General features: G+C 64.5%; 7 protein-coding genes across 7 annotated transcripts; 4 read left to right on the forward strand and 3 right to left on the reverse strand.

Moving 5' to 3' along the window:
* Positions 1-308: 308 nt before the first annotated feature.
* Positions 309-3,503, forward strand: JCM10292_004024 (uncharacterized protein; the record flags this gene model as incomplete). The annotated part of the gene is made up of 15 exons (XM_076649217.1): positions 309-383; positions 444-517; positions 728-805; positions 1,072-1,148; positions 1,213-1,217; positions 1,302-1,406; positions 1,468-1,547; positions 1,623-1,822; positions 1,895-1,981; positions 2,060-2,279; positions 2,422-2,486; positions 2,544-2,576; positions 2,724-2,734; positions 2,843-2,968; positions 3,105-3,503. 15 exons carry the CDS (start codon positions 309-311, stop codon positions 3,501-3,503), a joined length of 1,635 nt encoding a protein of 544 aa, XP_076505227.1.
* Positions 3,504-3,921: 418 nt separating this feature from the next.
* JCM10292_004025 (uncharacterized protein) lies at positions 3,922-4,780 on the reverse strand (the record flags this gene model as incomplete). The annotated part of the gene is made up of 4 exons (XM_076649218.1): positions 3,922-4,086; positions 4,163-4,356; positions 4,433-4,573; positions 4,630-4,780. The coding sequence occupies 4 exons, from the start codon at positions 4,778-4,780 to the stop codon at positions 3,922-3,924; spliced, it is 651 nt and encodes a 216-aa protein (XP_076505228.1).
* A 479-nt stretch (positions 4,781-5,259) lies between these two features.
* ARP3 (actin-related protein 3) lies at positions 5,260-7,065 on the forward strand (the record flags this gene model as incomplete). The annotated part of the gene is made up of 7 exons (XM_076649219.1): positions 5,260-5,315; positions 5,423-5,747; positions 5,808-6,011; positions 6,077-6,334; positions 6,402-6,683; positions 6,804-6,936; positions 7,016-7,065. 7 exons carry the CDS (start codon positions 5,260-5,262, stop codon positions 7,063-7,065), a joined length of 1,308 nt encoding a protein of 435 aa, XP_076505229.1.
* A 211-nt stretch (positions 7,066-7,276) lies between these two features.
* JCM10292_004027 (Zn(II)2Cys6 transcription factor) lies at positions 7,277-10,592 on the forward strand (the record flags this gene model as incomplete). Its single annotated transcript, XM_076649220.1, has 6 exons — positions 7,277-7,530; positions 7,941-8,070; positions 8,147-8,465; positions 8,545-9,634; positions 9,699-9,757; positions 9,814-10,592. The coding sequence occupies 6 exons, from the start codon at positions 7,277-7,279 to the stop codon at positions 10,590-10,592; spliced, it is 2,631 nt and encodes an 876-aa protein (XP_076505230.1).
* Positions 10,593-11,863: 1,271 nt separating this feature from the next.
* Positions 11,864-15,104, reverse strand: JCM10292_004028 (SLC26/SulP family anion transporter; the record flags this gene model as incomplete). The annotated part of the gene is made up of 9 exons (XM_076649221.1): positions 11,864-12,314; positions 12,380-12,478; positions 12,541-12,760; positions 12,828-13,277; positions 13,370-13,450; positions 13,518-14,199; positions 14,261-14,530; positions 14,588-14,674; positions 14,742-15,104. 9 exons carry the CDS (start codon positions 15,102-15,104, stop codon positions 11,864-11,866), a joined length of 2,703 nt encoding a protein of 900 aa, XP_076505231.1.
* A 427-nt stretch (positions 15,105-15,531) lies between these two features.
* On the reverse strand, positions 15,532-16,728 carry JCM10292_004029 (uncharacterized protein; the record flags this gene model as incomplete). Its single annotated transcript, XM_076649222.1, has 5 exons — positions 15,532-15,711; positions 15,801-15,936; positions 16,080-16,138; positions 16,247-16,348; positions 16,438-16,728. The coding sequence occupies 5 exons, from the start codon at positions 16,726-16,728 to the stop codon at positions 15,532-15,534; spliced, it is 768 nt and encodes a 255-aa protein (XP_076505232.1).
* Positions 16,729-17,278: 550 nt separating this feature from the next.
* Positions 17,279-19,200, forward strand: JCM10292_004030 (uncharacterized protein; the record flags this gene model as incomplete). The annotated part of the gene is made up of 6 exons (XM_076649223.1): positions 17,279-17,344; positions 17,421-17,578; positions 17,655-17,795; positions 17,858-17,902; positions 18,378-18,681; positions 18,763-19,200. 6 exons carry the CDS (start codon positions 17,279-17,281, stop codon positions 19,198-19,200), a joined length of 1,152 nt encoding a protein of 383 aa, XP_076505233.1.
* Between the last annotated feature and the right edge of the window lie 5 nt (positions 19,201-19,205).

Below are 19,205 nucleotides of genomic sequence, written 5' to 3' on the forward strand. Positions count from 1 at the left end.
GGGCGGACCGTGTAAGCGCAGGGCAGCAACGCCAATCTTGGGGAGATACGCTCCGCCGCGCCCGGGCCGATCGGCGTTCGCAATCTCGACCGTGTCCCGCTTCCGCTCCCTTTTCGCGCCTTTGGCACACGCCGCTCCGCTTTTGCTGTTCCCGTACTCGATTGCCAAGGGAGTATCGTGCGATACGATCTTCCGCCCACCTGGTCTGGCCTCGCCGTCTGCGTCTCCGTCTCTTGCTTCCGCTCTTCATCCTTATCGCCGTCTCTCGCTCGCTTCCTTGCCCTTTCAACCCTCACTTCCTGCGCACGATGTCCTTGTTCCGAAGGCTCGTCAAGAAGATCGAAGTGCCCGACGAGCAGACTGACCCGAACGAGACGCACCAGGTTTGCGAAGTCTGTCTCCCTTCGGATTCTTCTTATCTGACCACGTCTCGCTTTCGACAGTGGTCGAACTTTGACCTCGCTCCAACGCCCAAGCACGAGCGTATCTGGGGCAGCACCACCTTTGCCGCTTTCTGGTGAGTAGGCTCACGACGGCTTGTCAATCCTTCCTCGTCCTCCTCCTGGGCCGCCCCTCGGCCGCAACCTACCCTCCCTTGTCTGAGGATACAGACACGCGCCTGAGCAATGGCTGCTGCTAGAGAGCTGAGCGCGCCTGGCTAAATTGCCTTGCGCGAGTCTACGGCGGGCCGAACGTCCTGACTGACCCGTTCTGACCTCCCTGACAGGTGCGCACATGCCGCAGGCGCCGGTTCATGGACGGCTGGTAGTAGTGTCATTGCTTTGGGCCTCGATCCCGTCGTGGCGTACGTCTGGGACGATCGTAGCCGAAGTCGCGGAAGCCGCAGCGCGCTCTGCCGTCCTGGCGGCCCCATCGCGGCCCCTTCTTCCCTGTTCTGACGCTCTTGGGCTTCCTTTACAGCTGGCTCACACTGGCAACCTCCCACCTCCTCATCACTGCACTTATCGTCCTCAATGGTCGGGGACCGGCTCGGCAAGTCCTGGCGGTTCCGTTCAGCCGTGTCTCGCAGCCTTCCTTGAGGAAGGTCCTGACCGCTGCTCCCGCACTCAGCTACCACATTGGTTTTCCTGTCTTCTCTCGTACCGCCTACGGGATGTGGGGGTCATACATGGCGGTCGGCATGAGGGGTGCGGCGCATTTCTGCTTCTTCTGCGATGTCCTTCGTCGAGACTGACCTCCGGCGCACCGCAGCCGTTGTCTGTATCATCTGATGAGTGCCATGCTTGGTCCAACATGCCTGGATCCGTGTCCTGACTCTTTCGCTTCCGCCTCTTACGCAGGGAGTGAACGCCTGGTACGCTTCGCGATGTGTCTGGGTCGGGATCTGCGCAATTTGGCCGCAGTGGCGCACGTTGCCAAACGCGCTGCCTGCGTCCGCGAGCATTGTGCGTCTGGCTTCGATGCTTGACCATCGGCATTGGCAGCTTATCAACTCATGTCCACCAGACTTCCACCCAAGCCGCCTCATTCTTCATGTTCATGCTGGTCCAGCAGGGCATGACGTTCTTCCACGCACGCGACCTCAAGTCCGTTCAAATCTTCTCACGACTAACGCGCTGCGACACTAATTCCTTCGTCTACCCCTCCTTCCACCCCGACAGATACTTCTATCACGTCAAGTCAATTACTGTCTTTATCACCTTCCACGGCATTCTGATTTGGTTCATGGTCAAGACGGGCGGCGCGCGTATCAGCGAGTTTGTGTCGACGCCCATGTCGCACGACTCCTACCTCTGGCTTGCCGCCAGGTCTTTCAATGCTGGTCTCGGAGCAGCCAGCTCTCTCACGGTCAACCAGGGTGGTGAGTCTGCCGTGACTATTGCAATGCCGGGAGGAGTGATCATCGAGCAAAGCTGACGCGCCGACTTGACAGACATGACGCGCTACGCCACCAAGCCGCGCGATGCCATCTGGTCCACGATGATCATGTACCCGCTCGCCAGTGCCCTGCCGTGCCTGTGTACGTTCCCAGATCGACGGAACTGTCAGCGTCACCGGCGCATGTCAGGTTTCGTCTTGCTGACCGTTTCGCTTGCAGACGGCATTCTCGTTGCCGCAGCCGCTAAGAACATGACTGGCAAGGCTGTCTGGAACATGTGGGACGCGTTAGATTTGATTCTGCGGCAGTACGACGATAATCGCGGCGCCCGATTCCTCGTCGCCATGGCGGCCTTTTTCATCGCGCTCTCGTACCTTGGCGTCAACCTCGCGACCAACTGCCTGCCGTTCGGCTCGGACCTGAGTGCACTGTTCCCTCGGTGCGTTTCCATCTGCTTCTCAACCCCGTCGAGAACGGTGCCAGGATCCACCCTGGACTTCGCGTTCCGTTTCTTCGTCGCGTTCGCCCACGTCCTTCTTCCGAAGACGGCGACTCACTAGCCTGTCCTCTTGCTCGAACAGCTGGTTCACAATCCGCCGTGGACAGTTCCTCTGCTCGCTGCTCGGCGTCGCCATCGTGCCATGGAGTAAGGTGAACCGCCATGTTCTTCCGCCTAACGCTCCCTGACATTTTGAGCACGCAGAGCTCCTGACTTCGGCGGCCAAGTTCATCACGTGTGCGTCTGCCACAACGACCTTTCCGTCGTGTCGCGCAGAGTCCATCAATGGCGGCTGACCTTCCCAATCTTCGATTCCGGCCGCTCTCTTCCAACTCTCGCTCATGCGTCCTCCAACTTTCACATCTGTGCTATGCCTTTCTACAGTCTTGTCTGGCGTGAGTCTGCTTACCGTGGACCTTTGCCTGCAAAGTTCTCGAGGCTGACACGCTCTTCCCTCCACTTTCGCCTTCGCGCGCTCTCCCCCGCCTGCCAATGACCACCAGTACGGCTACTGGCTGGCACCGATCGCCGGCATCCTGTTCGCCGACTACTGGCTCATCTCGAAGGGCAACATCGACATCTCACAGATCTACACTTCGAACCCGCTCGGCCGGTACTGGTATGCGCGCGTACGTCCGTGTTTCTCACTGCCCCTGCAGGGCCGTCCATCGACTCACAAGCCTTGAGCTCTGGCTCAGCCGGCCCCTCTTTCTCGGAGCGTCTCAGCCCGCTATCAGCTCGGTTCTGACTTCCCTCGCCACACAGGGCTGGAACTGGCGCGCCGTGGTCACCACCATCCTCTCGCTCCTCCCCTGCCTCCCCGGCTTCGCGCAGCAGATCGCGTCGGGCCCGCTCCCCGGCCTGTCCAAGATCGGCACCAACCTGTTCTACGTGTCGTTCGTCCTGACGTACACGCTCGCCATCACGCTCTACCTCTCCCTGAGCTACCTCTTCCCGCGCAAGTACATCGCCGAGCACGACCTCAAGAGCCAGCGGTTCGAGCAGCTCGCGGACGAGGGCGACGCGCGCGAGCGCGACGACGAGATCCTCGCGCTCGGCGAGGACGGGAGCCTCGGCGGGGGCGCCGCGATGGACAAGACCGAGAGCAAGAGCGAGGTCGAAGGGATCGCGTACGTCGAGCCGGCGCAGGTCGAGCTGCGCTGAGCGTGCTCGGCACGCGCGCGTGCGAGCCAGTACGAACTGGTTTCCCTCCAGTACGCTCTTTGAATGTTGTGTTTCCCCTCATCTGTTGCCCACCCGCCTGGTCGGTTGTCGTCTTGGTCTGTCTGTCTTTGTCTCGGTTACCCCTCTAAACGCCTCTGTCGTCTGTCGAAATAGAAACGGGTCCTGTGCTTCGAGTGAACGGCCACATGAGCGGGAATCGGGCAAGGAGCTGCGAATCAGGCTCCGATTCAAGCAGGAGTGACATCAGCTGAGTGCGAGGCACACAAGGTAGCACTTGGCTTGTCAGCGAGCTCAGGCAAACGGTGAGCAAGGATGATACAAGCCTTCTCTCGACGTCCGCAACAGACCGGAACAAGAGTCCACTGCACTGAAACGTAACCCTCCACCCATGCGCCCCTCACGCCGCCCCCTTCTCCGGCTCCTTCTCGCCATGAACCGGGACCGGCGCCGTCTGCGTCGCGGGCACGACGCCCGCGGCGGGGATGATGGCCTGGCCCGCGGACGAGGGACGCTCGGCCCACCCTTGGGCGCCCTGGAGCGCGAGTACGCCCGTGAGCGAGACCTGCGCGTCGTCGTCGTCGGCGAAGGTCAGTTGCGCGGAATCGGCAAGAGCGGTCCAGGCAGGGGGCAGGACGCACGGCGATGATCATGTGCGACGCGGCGACGGACTGGAGCGCCTCGACGAGGCGGACCTCGCCGCCGAGGTTCTCGGCGAGGGCGTGCGCGGCCGAGAGGGACGAGGGCGAGCCGGGGGCGAGGGCGTCGAGCGGGAGGTAGCGCAGCGCGGCGAGGACGTTCGAGGTGTAGACTGCGAGGGCCGAGGCGAGGAGCACTGGTGCGGGGGCGAGCGAGCGGTCCGTCAGTCACGGACAGGGGTCGGCTGGAGGGAGCAAGGAAGACGGACGCACTGAAGGTGGCGCCGTCAAAGAGGAGGCCCTGGACGGGGTTGAGGACGAGCTTGAGGAGGGACGAGCCGAGGGCGACACCGGCGAGGCCGCCGAGGGTGCGGCCGTAGAAGGGCGGTGCATGATAGATGTGCGAGTAGTAGCCTGCACTTGGTGCGAGTTAGCCAGAGTACAGGGGCGAAGAGAGGAGAGCGACGCACGGAGGGCGGCCGAGACTGCGGCCGAGTGTACTTTTGGGCCCTCCCAGATGAGGGGGTGGTCTGCGAGCCAGTGGACAAAGAAGGCGCCGAGGAGGACGCTGGTCGAGACGAGGACGGCCTTGTTGAGGACCCACGGAAGCCAGGACGACATGGCCGAGAACAGCACGAAGCGGTGCGCGACTGGTTCGCAGATGTAGCTAGTGAGCTGTCAAGTGAGTACAAGCCGTCCTTGTCCCGCCCGAGCGAGGGTGCGCGGTGTCGGCGGTGCAGACGAGCGTCAAGCCGCGAAGAGGACGACGACGCCGTCGACTCTCGTCCACTCGCTGCGACCGAGCACAGCGCGAGCGAGAGTGTGCCAGAGACACACACAAGCCCCGCACAGCTGCCCCTAGCCTTCGCACAGGCGCAACCGCGGCACTCGTCCCTCCCCTCGTCATCAACCGCTCCCCACCTCGCACCTCGCACCCCGCACACCGCACGAGCGCACCTGCGACCCCGCCCACTCGCCTGCGAGCACGTAGACAGCCCACCTGAACCCGACAGCAACCCCCCCGCTGACCCGCGTCCCCTCGCGCGCACCCCTCGGTCCCCCCTCATCAGCACCCGCCCCGTCTCGCTCCTCACCGCAACATGTCGCGCCTGGCCCCCGTCGTGCTCGACAATGGCACGGGCTACACAAAGATGGGGTCAGTCGCCTCTCCCCCCGCGCCCTCTCCCCCAACATCCACCCCCGCCCGCAGCACCGCTATCGCTCCCGAACTCGCCTCACTCACGCTCCCTCCCGCGCCCACAGCTTTGCCGGCAACTCGGACCCGTCCTTTGTCATCCCGACCTGCATCGCCACCCGCGGCAGTCCCTCGGCCGGCTCGCGCGGGCCCTCGGTCCCGTCCAAGCCCGCCGGCCTCGGGTCGTCGAGCGGCCACCTCTCGAGCAAGCGCGGCATCGAGGACCTCGACTTTTTCATCGGCGACGAGGCCCTCGCAAACTCCAAGACGTACAACGTCAATTACCCCATCAAGCACGGCATGATCGACGACTGGGACCAGATGGAGCGCTACTGGGAGCAGTGCATCTTCAAGTACCTCCGCGCCGAGCCCGAGGACCACCACTTTCTCCTCGTGCGCTGTGCCCATCTCTTTCCAGTAATGTGCACCGCACTGATCCGCGTGCCCCGGCAGACCGAGCCGCCCCAGAACCCGCCAGAGAACCGCGAGGCGACGGCCGAAATCATGTTCGAGTCGTTCAACGTGCAGGGCCTCTACATTGCCGTCCAGGCCGTACTAGCGCTCGCGGCGTCGTGGACGAGCAAGAACGTGCAGCACCGCACCCTCACCGGCACCGTCATCGACTCGGGCGACGGTGTCACGCACGTCATCCCCGTCGTGCGTCCCCTGCGTCCCCCGTGGCAGCAGATACAAGGACACTGACCCGCGTGCGCGCACGACAGGCCGAGGGCTACGTGATTGGCTCTGCGATCCGCCATATCCCCATCGCCGGACGCGACATCTCGTCGTTCGTGCAGCAGCTCCTGCGCGACCGCAACGAGGCCGGGATCCCGCCCGAGGACTCGCTGCGCGTCGCGGAAAAGATCAAGGAGGACTACTCGTACGTGTGCGGCGACATGGTCAAGGAGTTTGGAAAGTACGACCGCGAGCCCGAAAAGTTCTTTGCCAAGTACGACGGCGAGCATTCCGTCACTGGGCGGGTGCGTCTTCTTCCTCCGATTTCTTGACGCACCGCGCAATGCTCACGGCTTCGGATATCGCGCGCAGAAATACTCTGTCGACGTCGGCTACGAGCGGTTCCTCGCGCCCGAGATCTTTTTCAACCCCGAGATCTACTCGAGCGACTTTTTGACGCCGCTGCCAGAGGTCGTCGACCAGGTGATCCAGACGTCGCCGATCGACGTCCGCCGCGGCCTCTACAGCAACATTGTCCTCTCGGGCGGCTCGACCATGTTTGACCATTTCGGCAGGCGCCTCCAGCGCGACTTGAAGGGCATCGTCGACCAGCGCATTGCCGCGAGCGAGCTCTCGAGCGGCAGCCACATGCGGGTGCGTCTCTTCGTCTATCACGTGCCGGCCCGCCTGGGACGGGGCTGTCTCAATGGCCTAGTCCTGCACGTTCGCGGCGCAACATAGCGAAGGCTCACACTGAGTTCGTCCGACGCACAGTCTTCCGGCGTCGACGTCAACGTCATCTCGCACAAGAAGCAGCGGTACGCCGTCTGGTTCGGCGGGTCGCTCCTCGCGTCGACGCCCGACTTTTACTCGTACTGCCACGACCGCCAGGCGTACCAGGAGTATGGTGCGTCTCTGCCCTTCCTCTGGACCCCCCTCGTGCGCGTGTTTGTGCGGTGCGGGGCTGACGCGGTTCTTGCGGGCAGGCCCTTCGCTCGTGCGGCGGTTCGCCATCTTTGGTTCGGCGACGGACTGAAAGTGGTGGAGACTGTAGACTGTGCCATACAATTGCCGTGCCCCTCTTTCCCCTGCACCCGATGCGAGAGGCCGGGTTCTGCTGTAGAAGGGGAGGGGGAGGGTCGGGACGCCGTTGCCGACGCGCCGGCGCGGCAGACGGCGATCGTCCCTCCGGGCGAAGGCCGTCCCCATTCCTCGCCTCTCTTTCTCGTCCTCGAGCGCGTGCACAGATGCAGCCCGCAGGCTCGCCAGAGAGCGCTCTTGCGCGCCTGGGCTTTGCCCCGCCTGCACCGTCGAGCCAATCCGCCGCGTCGACGCACCCGCCTCAGCCTCCGCAAGAGCACCAGCAACCGCCGCCGGCTCCTCCGCCCGCGCCTCCCTCGTCGTCAGATCCTACGCCCGCCCCGCCGCCCGCCGCACCAGGGCTCGCGCTGACCCAGCCGCAGGCGTCGGCGCCCAAGCGCGTCGCCGCCGCGTGCACGAGGCAAGTCCCGCGCGCTTTCGCTTCCGCATCCCCGGCCGGCCTCCCGCTCTCTCGCACGCGGCTCGGCCTGCACGGTGGAGGGCTCGGTGGGCATCGATTGGCGCGAAGGAGCGCTCGAGCGGGTCGAGCGACGTGCCGGAGAGATGGGGCGGGAGATGGGGCCCGCCCGGTCCGGGAATCACGGCCTTCTTTCGCGCGCGGCGGCGGGCAGCTGCGGCATCGATCGGAGTGCGGGCCAGCGCTGGGCGCGTCGTGCGCGGATAGACCGCTGCGCTGCGGCTGTCGGTTGCTGCTGCTCCGACTCGCAGGCGCTGCTGCGCTTCCCTCGCCTCGGCGACACACACGCGAGTCCGGCATCCTGACCCGCGGCTGACGACCCTTGCTCTCTCTCCCCTCCTTCGGTACAACAGGTGCCGACGCGGCAAGGTCCGCTGCGTCACGAACGAGGCGGGCGACCTGCCGTGCCAGGCGTGCATAGCGAGGGGCCACGAAGCCGACTGCGTGAGGGGCGAGAAGGGAAAGGCGGCGGATGATCGCGTCGTGCGTCCTGGTTCCCTCTCCCTCTCGTGTACTGCACTCACTCTCGAGGCGCTGACTTGAGGGCAATGCGCGACAGCCGCGAGCGCGCAAACGGCGACTGGACGAGGAGGATGGTCTGCCTCCTTCCTTTTCCGCCGCACACCGCACCTCGTACACCGGTCCGGGCGCTTCACACAACGGCTCCTTCGGCAGTGGTCTCGCCAGCACGAGCGGCGGAGGTGGCGGCGCGGGCGTGCCCGCACGTGATGGCTTTGTCGCTTCGCCAAGCCCGCCGTCGAGCTCCTGGTCGCCGAGGGCGTCGTACCCTGCGCTGTATTCGGGCGTCAAGCGGGAAGACGAAGGCGCGAGAGGAGAGGTGTTGCCGCCGCCATCATTGCTCATTGAGGCGTGCGAGAGTGAGTCGATGTCCTTCGGGATGCGGGCGGGCCCTCCTTTCGGCAGGCCGACGCTGACGCTTTCCGTGCACTTTGACAGACTTCTTTCAATCGTACTTCCAGCTCGGCTTCCTCCACCGCCCTTCGTTCCTGCACCAGCTGCAGACGCGCCCCGAATCCGTCTCGACCTTCCTCCTCCTCAGCATGCTCGCCATCTCTGCCCGCTTCACGCCGAGCCTCGCCGCCAAGCATGGCTCGCCCTTTCGCGCAGCCGAACATTACGCCTCGAAAGCGCACGCGCTCATCCTCGCCGAGCTCGTCGAGCCCTCGATCGATCGCGTGCAGGCGCTCTACCTCCTCGGCATACACGACTTTGGCAACGGGACGGCGTTTCGCTCCAAACTCTTTGCCAACATGGCGCGGCAGATGGCAGAGGCGCTCAACCTGCACGAGGACGTGCCCGGCGCGAGCGTGATCGAGAACGAGACGCGCAGGCGCACTTGGTGGTTCCTCGGCATGGACGCTCTCGGCACCGTCGGGTCCGCGACGGGCGTATTTGACCCGCTAGCGATGCCCGTCCCCCTGCCGTCGCAGGAGCAGGATTTCACATTCGGCGTCAAGTCGCGCACGCCGCAGTACTTTCCCGGCGCGACTTCGGCCATCGCCAAGCAGAACCCGACTGTGCCGGGCGAGATGTCGCTCCTTGCGGCATTGCTCACCGTCATGAGCATCTTTGGCCGGACCGCGCGCGCGCTCTCTCAGAGCAGCAGCGCCAGCAACGACGAGACGATGATCCCGCCATGGCAGCCCGGCAGCCTCCTCCTCAATACGCAGCGCAGCCTGCAATCCTGGCTCGGCGTGCTCTCGCCGCTGCAAAAGTGGAGCACAAACAATCTTCTCGCGTACCGCACGCAGCACCTCGACCTCGGCTTCGGCTGCGTCTTCGTCGACTACCACGCGATAAATATCCTCGTCCGCCGCGCGTACCTTCCGCAGATGATTCGCGCGCTCGCACCAAGCAACAAGGGCGACACGGCCGCGAGCGCGGTGAACGGCGTCGTCCCGCCCGACGGCGTCGACTACTGGGCGCAGATGGCGCGCAAGCTCGTCGAGCACGCGTTCGACATTGTCGAGCTGCACGAGGAGGTCACGGGGGTGCGCCCCGCCTCGCGCGGCATGACGCCTCATCTGTACGTTCCGTCCACCCGCCTATTCTGCTGCGAGTATTTTGACGCGGACTGCTCGCAATTGCAGCGCCTTCTGTATCTACCTCGCCGGCACCATACTCAGCTACCTCCGCATTTGTCCCTGGCGTACGTCAGCTTTGCTCGCGCGGTCTTGCACATCCGCTGACGTTTACTGTCCGCAGTCTGCCCCACACGCGCTCCCGACGCTCCCGCCCGCATCGCTAGTTCCCTTGAGCTCCTTCAGCACGTTGCGACAATCTGGCCCATCGTTGAGCGCTGGCACCGCTCCATCTACGCTCAGGCGACCTCGACCCCGCTCGACTCGCTCGCCTCGGATCAGGCTGCCGGCATCGCTCGCGCTGATCTGCACCTCGACCACGAGGCCGGTCTCTTCCGGCAGTATGCGCCCGCCTCGTCCGTGACCGACGGAGCGAGTCCCGCACAGAAGATGGACGCCGCGAGCGCGCTCGCGGCCATGTCGACCTCGGGCGCGCAGCCGCAGGCGCCGCCCCTTTCGCTCGCGTGGACGCCCGGGAGCGCGCAGAGCGTCCCAGCTACCGCGCCGACGACGAGCGCGCAGCCGCAGGCGCAGACGGGACCGGCGCGCTATAGTTCGGCCGTGTCAGGCATGTTCCGCGCTGTGGCGGGCGTGGCGCCCGCCCCCTCCGCTGCTGCTGCGCCGCTTGGTTCGCTCGCGCATGCGCTTAACGACGGGACCGGCGGGACTGTGGGCGAGAGTGTCTCGCCCGCTTCGCACGGAGCCTCGCCTACCTTCAGCGGGCTCTTCACGCCGAATCCGGACGCTAATGGCGCAGAAGGCGCCGGCGTCACGGGCGAAGGGCTGCATGAGGGACAGCAGAACCTCGAGGCGCTGTTCACGCTCGACTTGGGCGACCTGAACGAGCTCAACCAGTTCTTGGCGGGCTACGGGGGGATCGGGTTTGACCCGCTTGGCAATTGAGGGCTCCGGGTGTGTCGCTATACGTGCTGTAGGGTTTGTCCAAACGCTGTTGCTAGCTCATACATGTCCTGAAACAATCAATGCGTCTCGCATCCAGCCCTATTGCTCGCAGCTCGCCGCGCCGCCTTCGACTCACTTCGAAAGCTCTGACTGGACCTCGAGAGCTTGTGAGCAGGTGACGGGATGGCGGACTGGCGAGCGAGCGAGCGACCATGCGCCCGTGAGGACAGCGTCGCCTCCTGCTTGTCCTCCTCCCTCTACCCCGGACCGCTTCGTCTCGCCCGGCGCGTGCTCGCGACACTCCCAGCAGCTCCGCACGCCCACTCTCTGCCGGCACGCACCGCTCCACCTTGCCCGACGCTGTCCTCGCTCGTTTGCACCGGCCCATCGCCACCGCTCGTCTGCCCCTCCCGAGTCCCCGATACAGCACCGCTCCTCGAGGCGATTCAAGAGCTCAACCAGTCGGCGGTACACACCGCTGTCCAGCACCTCGGTCGGGCGGAGCGAGGCATGAAGTGGTCGCGCTGCTCGGAGCCAACGGACCATACCTCACTCGCAGCCGCGAGCAGTCGCTGCAGCGTGTCACTGTACGACGGAGGCTGTGCGAGCTCTTGACGCTGAGCACGCACGGCGAGTGCGAGTTCGGTGGCAGCGGCTGGCCCGCGCAGGGTGGGATGACCTTCTCAAGCAGGTCGAAGGGCGGATTCTCGGCGAATTAAAGTGTTTGGATGCTCTCGAGCTCAATTGACGACCTCACCAAGACCTGCTTGTATGGATCGAGCCGTAATGGGACGAACGGAGCTCTTTCCGAACGCCATCGTCCTCTTCTCGCTTGTCCCGGAGGCCTGCACCGGCTAAAGGGGAACCTCTGCCCAAATTTCCGCTGCGCTCGTCGAAAATGCTCCTCAAGCCGTCAGCTACGCGCCGCGCCAAAGAGCGAGGCGGTCTGGGCCCTCCTCGAGGAGATGTGGGTGGCTAGGCTCCAGGTCCTGCTCACGGCTGTTTTGAGCGCCAGCGGCTCCCACCAACGCTCTCGCTCACATCCACACATACTACCGCACGTCCCCAGAGCGTCGGAAGCGCCGCGCTCGAGCAGAGAAGAGGTAGGCGGGCGGAGCTTGCAGTTCCAGCCGGCATCTGCTGCTGCGGACGAGCTAGTCGAACATGTTTGCTCGTTGCGAGTGATGCGAAGTGTGGTAAGATCGGTACAACAATATCTAGACGACAAGAAGCGCTATATAGTGATGCTGCGATATGAAAAGAGGGAATGTCTACCAATCGTCCTTGCCGACAGCGGCGGCGACTGCCGACGTCAGGTCAAGGTGGAAGCGAGGGAAGAGGGCAGAGACAACCGGTGCTTCGAGATGTGCGCTCTCGTGGCCCGGAACCTGGTGACTCCACGCGTGACCGCCGACGTGCACGCCCTGCTGTACGGCGCCGAGCGCCGCCTCGAGGTCCTCCTGGCGGACCTGCTGGTCGTGCCGCTCCTCCGGGCTGCTCGGCAGATGCGGCTTGACCTCGTCGCCGTCGCCATCGAGCTTCTGCGGCGTGCCAGGTGCGGGCGAGCCAAACATGCGGCGCTGGAAGTGCATGCGCTGCAGTCGCTTCGCGTGCTCCGTCATGACGGGCTCCATGCCGGACTGGACGACGGGCGCAATCTCGAGCGGTCGCTCGGGGCCGGTCCAGCCGGTGCCAGTACCGAAACCGCCAGCGAGAAGTGCTCTGCAATCCGAGAAACGCAAGGGTCAACACGAGGTTGACGGAGCAGATGGTGAGTCGCTGCGCACCGTTTGATGTAAGGCGAGAGGATGCTGGCAAAGTGGAACTGGACCTGCGAGCCGGCGTATCGCTCGAGCGAGCGCTTGAGGTCGACGATGTTTTGCACACTGCGGCGAGTTCACCGTCAGCACCGCTCGAACAAGCTATTGCGGGAAGGAATACAACGTACCTGGTTGTGTCAATGTTGGAGCAGCTCGACATGTCGAACACGACAGCGCGCAGCAGCGGCTTCTCGGCCTCTACGAGCTCGGCCTGCGTCGGCTCCTGCTTGCCCCGCTTCCACGGCAGCGGACCAGGATTGTTCCACGGGCGGTCGCCGGCGGGCACGTTGTCCCAGTTCTCGCCCGAGCGGGTATGCTTGTGCGCGTGCTCGAGGATCATGTCCGAGTCTGCGGGGGAGTAGTCAGCGGGTCAGCGGGTCTGTCCGCGCAAGAAATGGAGGTTGCCGAAACGCACAGTAGCTGCTGTTTGGGTACAACAGACTCTCCTCGAAGCGGAAGACGATGACGCCTGGAGGAGGTGCCTCGACCTGGACGAGCGGGTTGCGCACGCCGTCAGGCAGCAGCGGGAGGTACACGTCGCGCGAGATGCCAAAGCGGCTGCCTGCAGCGGGCGTGACCGAGCCGGACCCGGCGACGTTCTCGCTACTGTCCTTCTGCTCGAGCGGCGAGTTCGGGTAGACGTCGGGGCGGATGCGGACGCGGCCGAGGAAGGCGCCGCGCGGGCGGGCGATGCGGAAGAGGAGGAGCGCGGCCGAGGCGCCGACAGAGGTGTAGATGCCGACCTCGATGGTCGAGAAGACCGAGACGAGGACGGCCAGGCCGAAGATGAGCGCCTCGAGCGGCGACACCTTCCAGAAGGCGTAGACCTGCTTCGGCGAGGCGATGAGGTCAAGCACGGCGTGGACTGTAAGGAGAGGAAGTCAATTTCTGTCCATCGGCAAGCGGAGGGCCGCAAGTGTCGCTACGACATGCGCCGGGTGAGCGAACGTGACTTACTGATGACGGCCGACAGTCCCGCGTTCGGGATCCAGTAGAACGCATCCGTCAACGCGTAGAGCGCAACGATGACGCAGATGCCTGCAGCACGAGAGTGCCGAGTCAGCCGCGGTCAATTGCGGAGAAGAGGATCGGCGATAGGACGGACCAGTGATCCAGCCAGCGAGAGGCGTCCTGACGCCCGCCTTGGCCTTGATGGCCGAGCGCGAGAACGAGCCCGTTGCGGCATACGCGCCGAACAGCGTGCCGACCATGTTGGACACGCCGATGGCGATGAGCTCCTGGTTCGGGTCGATCTTGTAGTTGTTGATGCGACCGAAGGACTTGGCGATGGCGATGTGCTCAAGGAGCAGGACGATGGTCGAGACCGGCAGCTCGGGCGCGATGCTGCTGAGGAGGTGCGTCGGGAGCCTCGGCTGGCCCATGTGCTGGAAGCCCGACGGGACCGTCTTGAGGATCGAGATCGGATAGTCGGCCTCGTCCTTGTTGCGCAAGTAGACCCACGAAAAGACGGTGAGGAAGATGATGACAAAGGCCGTGCGGAGCGTCAGGGCGAAGAAGGCGAGGCGCTTGACGACTGGATTACGCGCGCGGCGCTCTACCCGCTGAAGTGCCCAGCGGACGATGTACAGGAAGACGAGCGCAGTGAGGCCAAATGCGGCGTCGCGCTTCGTGTCGGGCAGGTGTTTTAGAGAGTTGATGATGACCTTGTAGGTCTCGGCGCGCGTGTTGAGCTTGCTCGAGAAACCCATGAGCGAAGGAAATTGGCCGACGGCGATGTTGAGCGCAGACCCGGTCATGAAACCAGCAATGGAAGGCGTCGGGATGAACTGAGGAAGCGGTCGTCAGCAATGCATCCCGCAGACAGCTGAAAACGTCCGTTGGACGCACCTCGATGAGCCAACCCAGCCGCAACAGCCCGATGCCGAGCACGATCAGCCCACACAAGAACGCGAGCGCCGTCGCAATCTCGGGTGCCGAGTACAGGTCGCCGTTGCTGTCCTGGACGTGCTGGATCACACGCGCCACTTGGAGCGACATGACGGCGACGGGGCCGATCGTCACGTCCTTCGAGGTGGCGAAGAGGGCGTAGACGCAGACTCCGACGAAGGAGCTGTAGAGACCGTACTCGAGCGGAAGCGTGGCGATTCGGGCGTAGGACTGCGTGTCGACAGGGTCAGCTTTCTCGTTCAGGGCATTCTAGGACAAGTTGCGCACCATGGCTTGCGGCACGAGGACGAGACCGACAGTGATACCAGCAATGAGGTCGCCGAGGGCCCAACGCAGGTTGTAATGCAAGATCCACTGCACGCACGCAAGATGGTCAGCACGTCCTGGGACCTTCTCGGACCCGAAGGATCCCCCAACGCACCTGGGTGAACGGGAACAGCCGCTTGACATAGGCTCCCGCAGCCTTGGCGGGCTGCGTGCCGTGCACGGCGCGCTTGAGCGTCTCGCTCACGCTCGCCGCCTCGACGACCTGCGGGTCGTAGTCGATCCACCGCAGCGCCTTGTCCTTGAGCTTGTCCATCCGCTGCCGCGTCTTGGACGGGTGCGCTCCTCCTGCTCCTTCTGCCCCTGCCCCTGCCCCTGCCGGTGCGTCAGAGAAGGACGGAGGGCCGTTCGTCGCAGCGCCAGCGTCCGACCTTCGCCCGTCGCTAGCGGGCGGCAAGATCCCGTCCGAGCTGGCGGGAATGGTGCGGTCGTCGGCCGTGTTGACCGTAGAGGCCGTCATCGCGGCAGCACTCTACGACGATCCTCAGCGGGAGCGCGAGGGAAGCGGTGCTTAGGTTAGCGAAAGAGGCGGCGACGAGGGAGTGAGGCGCTGTCCGTCGCCGAGGTCGGTTTTGCGTGCGTGCGCGGCTCAGTGTGCTCTGCGAGCGTCACAGACGAGCACCGTAGTACAGAGTGGAGCAGTGCAGGAGGTTGTCGGCGCTCCTTGGTGGACCTCGGACATCTCATCTGGATGGCGTGCTCGCGCAGCGTCCCCCTGTCGTTTCGCTCCTCTCTCGCTTGTCATCACTTCGGCCACCGAGCTGACTTAGCAGACTGGTGCAGGGGAGGCGCACATCCAGTAGGTATCGCGTCGGCGCATCGCACAACCCGCAATCTCCGGCGCTTGTATATCTCTGTACATGCATTACTGCTCCTGATCCAGTGCTTCACTCGAGACTCATGTTCAGACTCGACTCGCCCTTCTCGACGGCCTGCTTGACCGCCTCTTCGACGGGGGCGTCGCGGTCCGTCCCCTGCACGAGATCGAGCGCGAGCCCACTCGCCTTCTTGCGGTCCGAGGGTGAGAGGCGGAAGAGCGCGAGGATGGCCGATGCGACGTCGGCGCGCTGTGGCGTTCGCGGACGAGTTAGTCAGCCAATGAGAGGAGAGCCTGGTCCTGCCTGAAGTGACTGAAGCAAAGGAAGGCGGAACGCACAGTGACCCCGCCGATGCCCGTGACGCCAGCGGTCGCCTTGCCCGTCGCGGCGTCATCGAGGAGGTGACCCGGGCGGATGATGGTCCAGGGGAAAGAGGTGCGCTTCGACAGGTTGCGGTCGGCTGCGAGCTTGGCGCTGCACGACAATCGAAGAGGCGGTCAATCACAGTGGTAGAGGTGGACAAGATTGACAAGATTCTAATGCGCGCGCTCGGCAGAAGAGCGATGTGTGCGAGAGGGCAGGAAGGGTTGAAGCAGGACCAGGAGGCAAAGACGCACTCGTAGTAGGCGCCGATCGACTCGTGCACCTTCTTTGACTGGTCAATGTCCTCCTGAGTCTGCGATGCAGGGTCATGTGTGGGGTCAGCGGAAGCGCGAATGACGGACGATCGTGTCCTTGCGAAGGTCGCGAAGCGCGGTGAGGGCTGAAGACCAGCGCAACGCACGTAATGCGAGGGCGGCGGCTTCGAGGGATCGCGCGTGTTGATGGCACCGACGAGGACCAGGTAGGGCTTGGGTCCAGTGAGCTGGTCGAGCGCATCGAAGACCTACGCGGAAGAAGAAGGACGAGGCGTCAACGCCGCAATCCACAGCGCGGTTTCACCACTCGACCGTCGAGAGGACGTCGCATACTCGCCTTGATAGCGCCGAGCTCGTCGACGGCCTTTGTGCGCTCCTTGGCGCCCTTTCCCCCGGCCCCGGCCGAGAAGAGGACGGCGTCTGCGCCCTCGAGCTCTGCGCGGACCTGCTCGACGGAGGCGTCTTCGATGCTGAGGAGCTTGGTGTGGGCGCCGGTGCTCGAGATGGCGTCGAAGTGGTCCTTGGAGCGGACCAAGGACGTGATGGCATAGCTGGCGGACGCCGCTTTGGAGAAGGCAAGGGCGACGCGGCCACTTCCGCCGACGATGACGAGGCGCGGGAGAGACATCGTGCGTGTGCTTGTGCGCGTGAGTGCGGTGGTCAGGAGGAGGAGGGCGAAGCCGAAGTGGAGGTCAGCGTCGTCGGCGATGAGGCAGCCGGCAGCCGAGGCGGTGCGCCACAGATTGCGTGCACCTCGCACGTCTGCCTTAACCCCTGCGCTCGTGGACACTGTGTGCAGCGATGTACGGCAGCGCTGATGTCCTGATCACCACTGATGCAGGCTCGCGCCGCTCTACTCGCTCCTCTTTCGTTTCTGGTCCTTCCCGTCCGATTTCTCGCTCGTCTGTCGGTCGTCACGCACGACGCGAGTGCGCAGACAAGCGGCGTCGGGCACCTCGCTGTGTGCTGTAACCGTGTGCTCGGACGCCTGCTCGCCCTGCTGTCGGCTGCCCCCTGACCTCCACAACCTCCACAGCACTCGGCCAGGCTTCGCAGAGGACAATGCACCGGTGACGGCTTCACCTTGCTCTGCTTGCATTCCTGCGCGCGTCTTGCACCTCGCTGCTTCTCTAGACGCTGCATCGCGGTCGGCTTCTGGCCTTGCTACCCTTCGCAACATGTCTTCGAATGACTCTGCCAGCTCGGCGGCCCGTGAGAAGCTCCTCAACAACTCGAAGGCATTCGTGCGTCCACCGTTCTGTTTCGTGATGCTCCTGCGCGCGCACAAACACTGACTGACCTGTGGTTAATGCTCGGCAGCTCGACAGCATGTCGCGTGAGGGCAACGCCGACAAGATGCTTGCGGCACAGTCGGACTTTGCCCGACCTGGCTTCGAGTACATGCTTCGTGGCGCGTTCGACGGGATTTGGGCCCGGGAGGGGCTGGAGCGCAAGTACCGAAGCCTTGTTGTCATCTCGTACGTCCCAATGCACAAGGGTCCTTCCATGCCCTCAGAGGACAAACCTCATTAACGATCGAGGCGCGGAGCACAGTATCCTTGCCAGCACGGGCAAAATCAGCCAGCTCAAGTCGCACGTAGGCATGGGCCTGAAGAACGGACTCAGCGAGGAGGAGATCCGCGAATGCCTCCTCCACGTGATGGGCTATTGCGGCTTTCCGGCCGGCCTAGATGCGTGCGTGCGATGTCCCACGTTATTCGAAGAGCGCTGTCCCACTGAGCATGGTGCACACACAGCTTCGCGGCGGCTAACGAGGTGATTCAGCAGGCGAAGGAGTCCAAGTGAGCGGGTTCGAAGTCGAGTTCGAATTGAATCTGTGTATTGCAATGTCGTGCCAACTGCGTATCAAGGACTTAGTCATTGGAAGGGAGGAGCCCGGCGCCCCTTGCTCGTCTGTTCGTTCCGCGTTTCGCGCCGCGTCTGCTCCTGCGCCCATCTCCTGTCGCTCGCTCCCGCCTGCGGCGATCGAGCTTGCCGTACACAGCAGCTTAGTGCACCTCCTGCGCGCGCCGTTATCCAAAGCCGCGCTATACGTCCGCCTCGCCCTCTTCGCCTCTCGCGGCGGTGCAGCTTCGTCCAGACACTTGCGCAATCGTCCCGACACGCTCGACGCGCACCGTATACAATGCTGCGGAGTAGTACAAACCGTGTAGTACGATCAGTCGCAACCACGCGCCCGCGATCTTGTCCGCTCGCCGTCGAGCTCATCGCCGCGCATCGCTCCTTCACCCACTTTGCGCCACAACGGACGGACAGCCCTCTGCCGTGGTTCGTAGACCCGGCAACAGCGCCCTCTGCACCCTCCTCTGCCGCCCGCGACTCTGCGCCCCTCGCGACCGCGCCCGTCCCGACTCCGGCGCCCGCGCACCTCCCCCTGCCGCTGCACCCGCTGCACGCGTACCTCTCGACGTCGCCGTTCCTCGACAAGCACTCGCTCGTGTACATCCATGCGCGCGAGGCCGACCCCGAAGGGAGCTGGTGCGACTGGGTCGTTGTCGCGAGCTTGAAGGCGGGGCGCGAGAGGGGCATCCGTGGTGCGGTAGAAGGCGTGCGGAGACACGTGCGTTCCACTCGCTACGCGGAGCTTCCGCTGCGCATTCCGAGAACTGACACCCAGGCATTCCCTGCTCGCGCTCCGCAGCTCGCCTCTAATCCGATCGAATTCGCCTCGCTCGCAACGGACCCCTCGTCCCCTCTCGACCTCCCCTTTGCGCCGCCCTCGACGCACCCTTCGATCCACGGCCTCCCGCCGGCGCCATCGAAGCACGCGCGGTCGCGCGCCTCGCGTTCCGCCTCGCGCTCTTCGTCCGCCGCGCCCTCGCGCACCGACGCCGCGACCGGCTGGGCGCTGCTCGACGCGGGGCCGCTGGTCGTGCATGTGTTTACGCCCGAGGCGCGCGCGACGTATGGGGCCGAGATTGAGCGGCTGTGGGACGCGGTTGGGGAGGAGGTCAGTGGGGAGGAGGGGTGGAGGGCGAGCTGGAGGAGGGGGGAGGACGAGTTGCGGGAGAGGGAGCTGAGGGAGAATGAAGAGACTGTGAGGCGGGAACTGGAGAAAGAGGCGGCCGAGGCGAGGTAGACAGG

This window comes from Rhodotorula paludigena (assembly GCF_050403205.1).
Source record: "Rhodotorula paludigena JCM10292 DNA, Rt_paludigena_JCM10292v1_ctg22, whole genome shotgun sequence".
Classification (NCBI taxonomy): Eukaryota; Fungi; Basidiomycota; class Microbotryomycetes; order Sporidiobolales; family Sporidiobolaceae; genus Rhodotorula; species Rhodotorula paludigena.